The sequence below is a fragment of the Buceros rhinoceros genome, unplaced genomic scaffold, assembly GCF_000710305.1.
Source record: "Buceros rhinoceros silvestris isolate BGI_N320 unplaced genomic scaffold, ASM71030v1 scaffold39791, whole genome shotgun sequence".
In the NCBI taxonomy this organism is placed as follows: Eukaryota; Metazoa; Chordata; class Aves; order Bucerotiformes; family Bucerotidae; genus Buceros; species Buceros rhinoceros.
The window spans coordinates 1-12,837 of record NW_010396647.1 but is presented as its reverse complement, the minus strand read 5'-3'; the positions used below and the strand labels follow the sequence as shown (position 1 = coordinate 12,837).

Here is a 12,837-nt window from a genome sequence, read left to right as displayed (position 1 = left end):
GAACCGCTCGGCTTTCTTGGAGCCCGACGGGTTACCCAAAGCCCGTAAATCGGTGTTTGTCAGCCAGAAGCTGACTGTCTCAGTGGGGGAAGTTGTAAACGGTGGGCAGTTACCCTCAGTGCCTCACCACGTGCCTGTGTCCAGCTTCAATGAGCAGAACAAGTACACAGGCGGAAGCACCACTGTGGATCAAGCTAGCAGCAGTCAAAAATCCGACGTGGAAGCAACAGGTAAGATCAATCACACAGTTTTAGATCCTGCTCAGGAGCATGCCACTGGGTGAGCTCTGTGAGTGGTTTTCTTTTACAGAGTGGAAACTCTTCTCAGCTCATACAGGCTGAAATTGCTAAGGGTTGTATTTTTTGGGGCCTTGTCGAAAGTACAGACATGTGGCATTCCTTCAGGGGGTGTGTGTAGGTGCTGGGTGCCCTTGACTTAAGGCAGTTGTTTTACTGGAAGTGGATGTACTTGGTATCAGAGGTAACTTGCAATGGAAGTGTTGACTGTTTGGTCTAAAATATTCATCAATATAAATCAGCTTCCATGAGACAGTTGTATTTTTAACTTTAAGGCAACGAGTTTCTGTTCTGGGCTTGTTTTACGGCCTGATGAGATTTAGGGGACCAGCCAGCTTTCGAAGATAAGAACAGTTCTATTTCTGTTTGTGAATGACCCGCTTTCCTTAATTTTCCTCCTCCCCCCTTCCCAGAAGGAAGAGTGGAAAGCCAAGGTGTGGATTTAGATGCCGCAGCAGTGAAAGTCCAGCCCCCAGCTCATCTTGTGCCCTCGTTGTTACCTCGTCAGCTGGTGCCTGCGCTGACTCCCGCACAGGCAATCTCCCAGCCCGCTGGACAGCCCGAGCCTCTCTCTGAAAAGCCTCAGCCCGTCTACACAGACACAGTAAGGACACTTAAACCCCTCGTGAGGTATTTGGGGAAGGTCTGTGACATACTGTGAAAGGTGAACCGAGTTCCTGGGTTGTTTCAGTTCTCCAGAATCCGTGTGTGTTATGGGGAGTCCAAAGGGCACGCTCGCGGCTTCAGTGCTTTGGGTGCTTTGAGGAGCGGATTCTGAAAGGAGAAAGTCTGGAGTGATTGTGGACACAAGCCTGAAACACCAGTGCTTGCTCTGACTTCTTCATGATACAAGCAGTCCTGCCTGCTTAGCATTTATCTGGGAAAGCTCTAAGAGAGTCAGAACGTGGCAGTAGACAGTGATTCGCTTGGACGTAGTACGTAAAAGCTTTGCTGTAGCGGCGCACACTGAGGTGTTTCTTAATGGCACGTATTTCTAATGAGATGTGACAAAGCTTCTTCTGGTGGGTCGCTTGACTCTGTACCCTGTATATCCCTGCTGTTCCCCCTTTTCTCCCTCCCACACGTGTTTGGATACGTACTGATCCTGAACCTGTCTCAGAGGGTATCGTTGCTTTGTAAAGTACAGCTGATGTGTTCTATCCAAATGTGAAGAATAGACCTGGTCATTTGGAATGACAGCAGGTGGAATGAGAGGAACTGTCAAGTCAGAAAGCAGGAATCCCTCTCAAAATTCGCTTTTCTTAGCTATTCTTTCCTATATTTGATACAGAAAGCTGCTTTTGTTTCTGGGCTGTTACCAACCTTTTAGGTAGCCTACAGTTCCCGGGCAGTTGTGTTCAAGGTAGCTCAGTTTGCAAGCAGAAATACAGATGGTGTTGGCAATGACAGTTCAGCCAGGCTGAAAAGCCTTGCTCACGAGTGATGTGTCACCCAGGTCATCCTGAGCTGTTCTGCATCGCACCTCAGTTTCTTCCTCTGCTGTGTTGTAGGACATCACCGAAGTGTTGGACGGGCTCGTGCATGACGTCCTGGAAGGAGAGTGCAGAGAAGTTGGCAGAGCAGGAGCAGCTTATGTGACTGCTGCCATCTGGTAAAGAGCCTTGATTGCTGGTACCCTCGAGTCTGCCCTCAAAGCTGCGGTTTGCCGTAGCAGCACCGTGTGTGAGGATCATAATGCCGAGCAAGGCCAAGCCTGCAGGGGAGACAGTCTTACTGGTGCAGTTGAGGGAAAAGCAGAGCTTTGTTCAGTCATCTGCCACCCCTGTGTCACAGAGCAGCCAGCCTCTCGTGGAAGGCTGACGGCACCACTCTGTAACCTTACCTCGACACCCACAGCCCTGCCACGAGACATGTATACTGTGGAAGGGAAGGTGCCTGAAGCAGGATAAGAGGGTTAAGTCTGGATCTGGCTGCTTCTCTGCTTCAAGTAGTGCCTCCTCTCTGGGGCCATGGGTGGAATCATAGATGTGGGTTTGTGACCAAGACAGTGTTCTGAATGCACTGGTGTTTTGGTTGTCGCTGAACGGCACAGGGTCAAGGCCTTTCTTGTGTTGCACTGTGCACCCCCCGAGCAGGCTGAGGGTGTGCTGGAGGCTGGAAGGGACACAGGCAGGACAGCTGGCCCCCTCTGACCGTAGTCCAGACCATGTGGTGTCCTGGTCAGCAATGAAACTGGGCTAGAGGAAGAAGGAGGTGGGTGGGGGATCCTGGCTTCCAGATCGGCTATTGATTGGAGATGGTGAGGGCATTGGTCTGCCTGTGGCACCTGGGGGCTGCCTGCCTTTCCTTGGGCTGTGGGGTTTTTCCCTTTCCCCTACTGTAGCATCTTTATTTCCATCCATGAGTTTTCTTGTGGATTTGAGAAGAGAATTGCTGTTTCTGCACAGCACCTCGGAGGCCACTGTGGAGGAAGTTGTGACCGAAGTGGTGGGGGAGACCCTCAGAGAAGTGGCTGGAAGCGTGCTCAGCGCGGAACAGGAGCGCCTCAGAGAGGAGAGGCGCAGAGTGGAGGAAGTGAGGTGAGTGGCTGCTCTTGCCGCGGAGCAGGGAGAGCTGCGCACACCCGCGCGCAATGGAACAACAGCCGATGCCAACCTGAGTCCTCGGACGTGCGCTCAGGCCCTGCATCTTCCTGCCACGCCAATGGCACTTGGTTTGTCTCATGTTGAACTGTCCTATCCTGGGATCGCGCAGACAGGCCGTCCCTGCTGCCTCCTCGGAGAACCTGCTGTTTTAGTATTGAAGAGACCTCACAGAGCCATCGTGAAAGTTGTGGGTGGAAATTTTGGGAACTGTTACTCACTTGGAGCTTCCCGAGAGGGAGCTGCATCCCAGCCCTGCTGTATACAGGACCGTTGCCTTCGGAGTGAGCGACTTGTCTGTAGCATACTGGAGTAAGAATCAAATAGCCCCATGGTCATCTGTATTTCTGAGGGAAACCTGGCTCTGTGCAAAGCTGCTCATCTGCAGAGAGAGAAACCTGCTAGCGGGAGCTCGATTTTGGGCGAATTGACTGTCTGACGCTCCATAGCGCACGTGTGACTAAGCAGCAGGTTTGCTGGTGCAAATCTTGCCACTCTTTTCTTGCCGCTTGAGTAGATCTTTTCTCTGTCCTTCCAGGCAAAAGCAGGAAAGAGAACAGTTGCTAAAACAGTTGAGCCACTTGGTGGGTGTGGAGTTAATGGAAGAAGTAATAAAGGAGAGTGTTCAAGAAGCTGCAGCCCATGAGTTCAAGTATGTACCCCATACTGTGCGCTACACTTTGCTGTAGGACAAGTTCTGAAGGGTAAGAGTGTGTCAGGGAGTGGTGATTTCTTTCTTGGCCTTCTCTGAGGTCATCTTAAGTGAGCTCCTTTAAAGAGAGGGAAAGTGACCTCGATGCTACAGCAGGCTGCCTGTTTGCAGCCGCACTGTCGGGCAGCAGCAGCCCTCCTGACTGGGGGGAATAGAGGCTGTGCCTAGGACAAGGCTGCCCTGGGCCCTTGTTTTCCCTCTGACTCCCTTCTGGCTCAGCCATGGGCTCTCTTGCAGACCTGTCTTTGGAAGCCAGTGTAAAACTTAAACGATTTCTAGTTGATTACAGGTTTTATGTGGAAGTGCCACAGAGCAGGAGCGTGGAAAATCCCTCCCCTCTGCTAACCGGGATGCTCTTACCTGTGCGCACCTCAGCCCATTGGGATGGCATTTGCTTCAGCCTCCACCTCACCAGAGGTCTTGGCTTGTTCCTTTTTGAACTAGATGTGCCTTAGAAAAAGACCGGCAGGCTCGTATTGCCCGGTGCTCGGAGGAAGTGTGCGGTCACGCCATGGACCTCTTTCTGGAGGACGAGATTTTCCAGATTGCCAAGGAAACCCTTCAAGAGCTCCAGTGTTTCTGCAAGTACTTGCAACGGTGAGTAGCCGCCCTGTGACACCACTGCTTTTCTCGGGAGGTTGGCTTGGGGTTGGTTAATGGACTTTGAACTACAGCTGGTTGGCTGTGTTCGTTTTGCTGTCGTCTTGTCTCCCACTGTGAGGGTACCCACTTTGACTTATTGCCAGTACGTGCAGCAGACAAGAAAACTGGGTGATGAGGAATGGTTTGGTTTTTTTACGAGTCCTGAAAATCCTGAGGAAATGCAAGGAAAGATTTAAATTCATCAAGTTTTGTGCTACAGAACTGTTGGGTCATATGGTTTTTGAATCCTTTGGTAACAGAGGAGCATCTAACAATAAAGTCTTTATTATACATTCTCTCTTTGTTGGTGAATTTGCCTTTTTAACTGTTGCTTAACACACCCCACCTCACGCTGTCCCCTGGGCAGACTGTGACCTGCAGGGTGTTTGAGAGCCTCCTCCGGTCTGGAGACCAAGGACAAGGAATCTGTCTGGTCTGCAGAAGAGCCGATTCACGTGATCGGTTTGTCTGTTCTCTTCCAAAGGTGGAGGGAGGCAGTGGCAGCTCGCAGAAAGTTGAAACGACAGATGAGGGCGTTTCCAGCTGCTCCCTGTTGCGGAGATCCAAAAAAACAACTGGAAGCGCTGTCCCCCAGTGCAGAGTGGCCTGTAACCATGGAGAACTTGTGCAAGAGGATCGTCAACCTGGGGCATGGAGGGAAGCTGGGGTTCTCTTGCACGAGGTAAGGATACTCCCAGTGCCAGCAGCGGGCAATCTGTTTGGGTTTTGGAAGGTAAGTCACAAAGTCACCCTCTCCAAACCTTCATTGTGAATGTGAGTGGTGTTGCAGAACTGTCTGCTCTCAAAGCCCCTTCCCACACAAAGACTGCAAAGCTAAAGAAACCCTTCTTCTGTTAATGGCAGCTTTCCAAAGTGTCTGCAGCGCTTCTCCGGTCTTAGTGAGCGTTTCTTAAAGTTGGTGACAGTACCTGTTTGATACCAAAATTTACCACCAAGAATCTTCTTGTTTCCAGACTGAACTGGATGAGAAAGACGACAGCCCATGAAATGAAAGTTCAGCACTTCTACCAGCAATTGTTAAGGTACGTCAGTATTTGGTCCTGGTCGTCTTTCTAAGCAAATTGTAACAGAAGTGCCAGAGATCTTGAACGTGTCAGTAAGGAATGGCAAATCCCACCTGCGTGTCTGCCTGCAGTCTTGCTTCTGGGGGCCTTTTCCAGAGGAGGGAAGCGGTAGGGTACATTAATGGAGGTGTCAGGCCACTTGGTCCTGTGGCTGTGGGTGTAACTTCAAGGATCTGGTGGATATGAGGGGTTTTTGTACCCGGGTGGGATGGGGCAAAGAGGGAGAGGAGTAAACGCACTGTGAGCATGAAGGGGTTGATGTAGCTGTTGCAAGTGCAGCAGGGGTCTGCCTGGTCATGGCTTGTCCTGCCCTCGAGTGGCCTCCGTGTTCATGGAGAGGGTATCAAAGCAGCGGGGAGGTGAAGCACTACACGTGTGGTCCCGCAATACCCGAAGTCAGGCCCATGTAATGGATTTAGCAGCTGCAGTTCTTGAAGGTGTAAAACTGGTCTGTGGTGAAGTAGATGGATCTAAAGAATTAGCTCTAATTTGGGGCTGTTTGAACTGTCCAGTAGCTGTGTACAGTATATTGTGACTTGTTCAAAGCTAGCAAAACGTTTTCCAAGTGGGAATGAGCACCAAAGGGGGAATCTTTTAACCAGCTTCTGTCTCTCTTTAAGTGATTTAGCCTGGACTCCCCTGGATCTTGTCTCGTTAATTGCTGAACATATTCCGGTTCATCGAGAACAGGTTTTTTGGAAGGTGCTGTTGGTTTTGCCAAATGGTGATGAATATGCGGAGGATGACCCCAACAGGTGAGGAAAGGAGTTGATTGCTGGGTCCCTTTCTCAAACAGTGCAGTCCAGTAGAAGAAGTCTAGTCGGATACAGTCCTTGATGTATTTTTTTTATCCCTGTACCCTGTCAAGTTTCACAGAATCACAGAGTTGTTCAGGTTGGAAGAGACTGTTAAGATCATTGCTGGGTCAACAGTTGGACTCAATTAATTGCAGTGGTCTGTATCTTCTGACATTTTTCATTTCCTTTTGCTCCTCCTGAAAGCAGAAAACCTTGAAATATGCACCAGTGTGGATAATTTCAGGATCTTTAGCAGCTATTGAGCAAAGTTTGAGCAATGTGAAGGTTGGGGCTATACTTGATCATGGTGTCTTGGCGGTGTTGGTGCTAAACCCCTTTGATACTGGGTTTTAAAAGACCCTCCCCAGAGGCCACTCTGTTGTTTGCAGGGTACTGGTGGATTGGTTGAAAGCCAAACTGATGGGAGACAAAAGCTGGAAGAAAAGCGCTTCACATGCAGAAGGCAGAATTCAAACGCTGACGTTACTGAATTCTTCTGGCACACAAGGGAACCGCAGCATCAGAGTCAGCCTGTGTATAAAGGTGGGTGGGGACAATTCCATGACACCTCACAGGCCATAAAAGTGGGGTCTGCTCTTTCCCAGGGGATGTTGTGCAGAGGCTTTTCGCACTCTTGTCCTGTCATATGGAGCGAGATGATACTGGGAGGGATAGGGCTGTTGAAAAGGTCTGGGAAAAAGATGGATTTTTTTTTCCCCCCCTTGTTTCCAGTCCACTGAGAGAATGCCTAAATAGAGTGCAGTAGTCAGAACCTCAGTTGTCTCCATTCCTGATGCCCAGCTGGGTGCTGAAGTGCTCTTTTGTGCTCACCCACATCAGTTGGACACATCCACGTTTGTCTGTCTTACAACTCACAGTCTGAGGTTTTGTAGAGCTCCTGGTAATGAACGTCAAAGCTGAAGCTGATGACAGTACTAAGTGCCGATTTCAGCACAAACCCACCTTCGCTTAGCCGTAGCCACATGACTGCTGTCGTCTTTCACTGGTGTAGGTGGCACACGGTGCGCTGTCCGACTCTGAGCTCGATACAGCTGAGATGCAGAAAGACTTGCTTGGAACCAGCGGCCTCATCCTTCTGCTGCCCCCTCGAGTCAAGAGTGAAGATGTGGCAGAAGATGATGTTTACTGGCTTTCGGCTTTGCTGCAGTTGAAGCAGTTGCTCCAGGTCAAACCTTTCCACCCAATAGTTCCCCTGGTGGTTCTAGTCCCTGGTCAGGAAGATGAGGCCACAGAGAAAGAAGTAGAAGAAGGTACATAATTATTTGTGCGCTTTGGAAAACCCACGTGTGTGGCTGGGGCTGCCCTGGGCAGAGCTGTTGTGGCGAGTGCAGTCTCTCTAAAACAGCGTCTAGTAAAGGAGAGACTGTGAAGTGAAAATCTTGGCTAGAAATCCAGAGGCCTTAAGAACTGATGGATATGGGAAGAAACGAATTTTCCTTTGGCTTCCAGTTTTCTGCTTCAGACAGTATTTGATCTGGGAGGGATGGAGGGGAGAAGTGACGCTGTGAATTTTGCAGTGTGCAGCTCACTGAGAGCAGGACATGCCATTTTGTTCTTTCTCGATGTATAAGGCAGGTTTTCTTATTTTTAAGGTTTGATGCTGCAGGACTTGATTTCAGCCCAGCTTATTTCAGACTACCTCATTGTTGAGCTTCCAGGTTCTACCAATGACTTAGAAGGCACCAGAAGGGTAAGAACAACAACTCCTGAAGAGATTCTTGGCTGGTTTATCATTAACCTCTCAATTACTAATGTCTTCAGAAGGATTTACTGTGTTCTCAGTAGCTTAAATTGCAATGGGATATTTTTCTGTGGCTCTTCTGGCTGCTGTGGGATCACCCGGTATTGCTGCATCTGGAGTGGGACTGAGGGATGTCTCTATCCTCTCACACAAGCAAAGGAGGACTGTACGGATTTCCCCCGACAGGCTCTAGACGCCACCTTCTCCCCTTATCCTTCAGTTTGCTGTGCACTTGGCAAGAGTAGCCTGGAGGTGAATCAAAAATCCACCATGGAAAATGATACTTAGGAATCTAAAATAGTTTTTTGTATGAGCTGCAGCAGGGTGGTTCAGAGAGGAGAATGGTGAAGAGCAGCCAAGCTGGTTCAGCCCAAAAGCAGCCCCAGCCCTGTATTCCCTATCTCAAGGTGTCTGAAGCAGGTGCCTAAGAAAGAAGGTGAGAACACGACAAGTCCAGAGTGATGTTCCCCCCAAATCTTCACAGCCTGCATCGCTTTGCAGTTCCAGGGCTGCCAGGATCAGACATGGCTTCTGTGGATGGAGTCACCCTGGGCTCATTTCTGTGAATCCGTCCAGTTTCTCCCAGACATTTTTGGCATCCCCGGCATCCCACAGCAGGGAATTCCACTGTGTGGTCTGTTCCTGAGCCCGCTGCATGTGAATTGGATTTGTGCCCGCCCAGCTGGAGAACTGTTGTTCCAAATATCGTCAGGCTGGTGATTGTTGATTTGTTTATGTTTTGCTGCATGGGATCTTGAGTACTGTTACACCAGGCTCCGGGTTACAGGGTGGAATCCTTTGTGTCCTGGTCACTGCAGAGCAGGTTCCAACCACCCATGTTCTGTGTCTCGTAGATCTCTGCAGCTGTGGGCTGGCTGGTTTCCCAGTGTCCTGACTCCCTTGAGCTCTGCAGTCAGACCCTTCGGGAATATGTTGAGGATGGGATCAATGCTGAATTTGGCAAGCGCTTCTACCATGACTGGAAGGAAAGGCGTTCAGCTGGCCTGCCGTCTCAGGAGCCTGGGGTCATCATCGAGCTGTACAACAGCGTGCTGCAGTTCCTTGCGGATGCAGCATCCTTGGAGCACTTTTGTGACTTGTCTTGGCCTGTTACCGAGTTTTCAGAGCCCGGGGGTAACAAGCTGTTGCCCCACCTGCAGTGGAACACACCCGATCACCTGGCCTGGCTGAAGAAGGCTGTGCTGTCCTTCCAGCTCCCATACCTAGATCCGCCTCCCTTAGGTGGTATGTACCTTATGCTGTGCTATATCCGTGTGGCAGCACGTCGCTCTCTGATGTGCCTGGGCAACGTTGAACTAATGGCCCACGTGGTGGGAAGTTTGGCTCTGTCACAAATTCTTGCAATTTACTTGATTTTCTGCAGCTCCTTGGCGTCCTGTTTGCCGCATGATTTTTCAGTATGTGTCTCAGATCGCTAGTTCTTCCCACACTCAACCACTGATCCAGTCTCAAGTGGACAACCTGCTGAGCAAAACTTACGAGAATTGGATAAACAGGACATCTGGGAACCCTGCTGAAGATGGACCTTCTGTCGATGAGATCCCTTGGGATGATATCTTGGCAGCCTGCATTGATCATAAGCTGAGAGACTGGAAACCACCCAAACTGCCCGTTGCTCCAGGTACCCCATGTGCTTTTACAATGTAGACAATGCTTCTTGCGTAACCATTGTTTAATGACTGGACAGTGGTGCCTTCATGTGTGGCAGCGAGTAATAATCTTTGAAACAAAGATCAAGCAGCATTTTACAGAAATCTTTCCCAGTAATCAGTGTCTCTTGAACAGTCAATCAGTTCAAGAAGGCTCCTTTTCACATGCAGCTTACAACTTGAAGCTGCTTGAGAGCAAACACGCAATTTTTCTTCAAATGGGCTTTTCTTCTGAAGGGGAAAATCTGTTCTGATAATAAGCCCTGGTTTATTCACAGAAGCAGTAAGTGAAGATGGTCAGATTCGTGTGTACTTCTTCAAGGAGCATTTCCAGAACTTCACTCTCCCTTTCTCATGGGAGAAAGCCCGACTGCGCACGCAGGAGGAGATCCGGCAAGGCTATGAGAGGTGAGGTGGCTCAGGGGGGCTGCTTGAAGCATTACCGAGGAGAAATTAACCTCTGCCAAAGAAAATGCTGCTGAGGCTTTGGCGTCAGGCTTGTACTCTGGATGCCCAGAGGAGAAACAGCGTGAGGCTGGGGCAGAGCACAGGGATAGATCCTGAGCGTGCCCTTTATTTTCAGCCCCCCTGCCTCACATTCGCTGCCAGCCGCAGCCTGGGCTGGATGTGGATTACATGTTAGATGACAGGCAGATTCACTCGTTGGTAACTACATGTTAATTTTGCAGCGTTTTGAGGTCAAAAGGCGGCTTCGTTCCCAGCTTGCGGGCATTGTGTCTCCAGATGATCAAATCTTACCCTCTGCTATTTCCATGCTTCAAGCCAGCAGGGAAAAATCAACATGCTCGTACCAATTTCTGAGCTTCTGTTTATTGTTTCTTTGTTTTTTTTTTCTCCTCCCTCAGGTCAAGGGTTAAACCTCCCAACTCTTTTAAGAAACCCCATAGCGTCTCCATGGTGCCAGGTCCCTGTGGTTCTGGCATGAGCATGCTGTCAGGTCAGGAAAAGAGCATCCCCAAGGTAGATGAACTCGCCAGTGGAGCCTTGGCCCAGGAGCTTCTCCCAGAGCGTCTGTTGGCGCAGTTGCAGCTGGAGAAAGTAGAAAGCAGGAGGTAAGAGCAGCATCCTTCCCTTGCACCTCTGGCCCAGGGTGGTAGACGTTTTCCAACCTGTTTTGTAATGTGAGGCTGAAGTCCCGTAGTCGAGTGGGAAACAGCCTAAACCATCTCTGCTTTCATCTAATTTCATCAAGCGTACCGCAGGAATAGCTGAGGGTGGTAGAAACACTTGGAGCTTTGAGGAGTGTTTGGACACTGGTCAGTCAAGCCACCAAAGTGAAATCAGTGCAGAGTGAGAGCGTCTGTTGGCGCAGTTGCAGCTGGAGAAAGTAGAAAGCAGGAGGTAAGAGCAGCATCCTTCCCTTGCACCTCTGGCCCAGGGTGGTAGACGTTTTCCAACCTGTTTTGTAATGCGAGGCTGAAGTCCCGTAGTCGAGTGGGAAACAGCCTAAACCATCTCTGCTTTCATCTAATTTCATCAAGCGCAGGAATAGCTGAGGGTGGTAGAAACACTTGGAGCTTTGAGGAGTGTTTGGACACTGGTCAGTCAAGCCACCAAAGTGAAATCAGTGCAGTGTGCGCAGTGGTCTGTGCATCCTGTAGTGTCTCAAATGTCTACAGAGTCCACTTTGGGGTGTCAATTTGGTGCCTGTAGCAGTGCAGGTCACAGAGTTGAAGGACTGCAGCTTTTGACATTGGCCCAGGGGTTCTCCACATCGGTTGGGCGTCATCAGTATATATGGCTCCTTTCTGTACCTTTCTGCCTGCTGTGGTGGACTGGGCTTGTAGCAGTAGGGTGTGTCAGACCGCATTGGAAACGACTGTGAACATAGGGTTCAGAAGCGTCTGCAAGGATCTAAGCTCTTGGTTATCCCCCTGCTTGCAAGACCAAAGCCAGGCTGTGATCTGACTGGTGCTCTTGGTCTTTTTGCCCAGGTTTGAAGAGCAGTTGCAGCAATGTCTAGCTGAGGATCTCGAGCCCCTTGGTGATTTTGTAGGTCTTCCTCTCTACCTCCCCCAGTCTCTGGTCTCCACCCCAGCTGTCACTTGTCTCTTGACAAAAAGTCCTGCGCCATCTGCTCAAGAGGTAAGTGAGGGGGGTGCTGAGAATCAGCTCTGGCTCCGAGGAGTGCAGGCAGCAAAGCTGCTGCAGTGACAGAATCTTTAATGGGAATTACCTTGGTGTGAAGAGACTTGGGAAAATACAGAATGGAAAAACCACACCTTGGCAGCAACTTCTCTGCAGGGAGGGGAGTGTTTTCTGTCGGTCTGGACTACAAGTTCTCCGGGGGTGCGGATGCTTTCCGCTGCTAGCAGACACACACAGCACATCCCTTGTGGTGCTGCACTTTAAGCTGGGGAATCGCTGCAGTGGGTCAGCAGCCTCTGGTTAAGGGAAGGCTGGGGAACAAACAAGCATGTTCTGGTTTTGCCCTGTCTCCTCAGGGGTGCGGGGTGCTGACCTCCATGGCTGTGCTCAAAAGTGGGGGAACAGCCAGTGAGCTGGTTCTGGGTCATGCTTTTTTCTCAAGCTCATCTCTTCTCCTTCTGCCCAGACTGGGAGTGCAGAGGGGTGCAAGGTGGAGGAGCTGAGCCCCACGCTGTCGGACAGACTGAAACGCTTGCAGCAGCTCCTCAGGGCGAACAGGGAGGGTGAGGTCACCTCCAAGCTCCACCTGTCTGCGCTGGTGGATGTGGTGGAGATGTGAGCAGAGCTGGGATACGTGTGCAGACTGAGAGACTGGCTGGTGAAAAAAATCCGGTGGTGAGTGATGGAATAAACTGCTGGAGCGTGTTCCTGAAGCAGCAAGTGTCCTCCTGGAGAAGAACACGGCAGAGGTGTGGGGCTGCCCTGCACAGACAGCATGTTGTGGCTCACTCCTGTCCAGCTGGTCTAGGGCTACTGCCTTTCTGCCTCACTGGCACTGAGACGAGTCAAGTGCTTTTCTTGGAAGGCCTTAAATTGGCACTTAGTGGTGGTTTCCTTCTACCAGCTTCTGTCCTGGGTGAACAGCTGCAGCAGGAGAAAATCAGAAGGCAGCAGGAGCTCCTGAGAACACCCGAGCTGTTGCTCTCCCCGGACTCAATCCTAGAACTGTTGTCCTAGCTCTCCTAAACCTGGAGCAGCACAGATAGCTTAATTTTAAGTTGAAATAAGAAATGCATATTGAAGGAGTGATGCTTTGAGGCTGTTGGTGCTGCATAGAATCTTGCAGGGCTGAGTCCTGTTGGCTTTGGCTGCACAAGGCAC

The 12,837-nt window shown here is 50.3% G+C and overlaps 1 protein-coding gene across 1 annotated transcript in view; it reads left to right on the top strand.

Annotated features, from left to right (window-relative positions):
* The window catches only part of MCM3AP (minichromosome maintenance complex component 3 associated protein), a gene marked incomplete at its 5' end in the record, with an annotated part of 19,741 nt that extends 7,446 nt beyond the window's left edge, over positions 1-12,295 (top strand). The window contains 18 exons of the mRNA XM_010145957.1: positions 1-230; positions 710-900; positions 1,808-1,908; positions 2,705-2,836; positions 3,438-3,551; positions 4,056-4,208; positions 4,738-4,935; positions 5,228-5,296; positions 5,959-6,093; positions 6,525-6,678; positions 7,148-7,406; positions 7,749-7,846; positions 8,752-9,142; positions 9,282-9,539; positions 9,846-9,975; positions 10,434-10,640; positions 11,523-11,673; positions 12,143-12,295. Of these exons, the coding sequence (XP_010144259.1) occupies positions 1-230; positions 710-900; positions 1,808-1,908; positions 2,705-2,836; positions 3,438-3,551; positions 4,056-4,208; positions 4,738-4,935; positions 5,228-5,296; positions 5,959-6,093; positions 6,525-6,678; positions 7,148-7,406; positions 7,749-7,846; positions 8,752-9,142; positions 9,282-9,539; positions 9,846-9,975; positions 10,434-10,640; positions 11,523-11,673; positions 12,143-12,295 (3,124 nt within the window). The remainder of the gene's footprint in view (positions 231-709; positions 901-1,807; positions 1,909-2,704; positions 2,837-3,437; positions 3,552-4,055; positions 4,209-4,737; positions 4,936-5,227; positions 5,297-5,958; positions 6,094-6,524; positions 6,679-7,147; positions 7,407-7,748; positions 7,847-8,751; positions 9,143-9,281; positions 9,540-9,845; positions 9,976-10,433; positions 10,641-11,522; positions 11,674-12,142) is intronic.
* Positions 12,296-12,837: the final 542 nt, after the last annotated feature.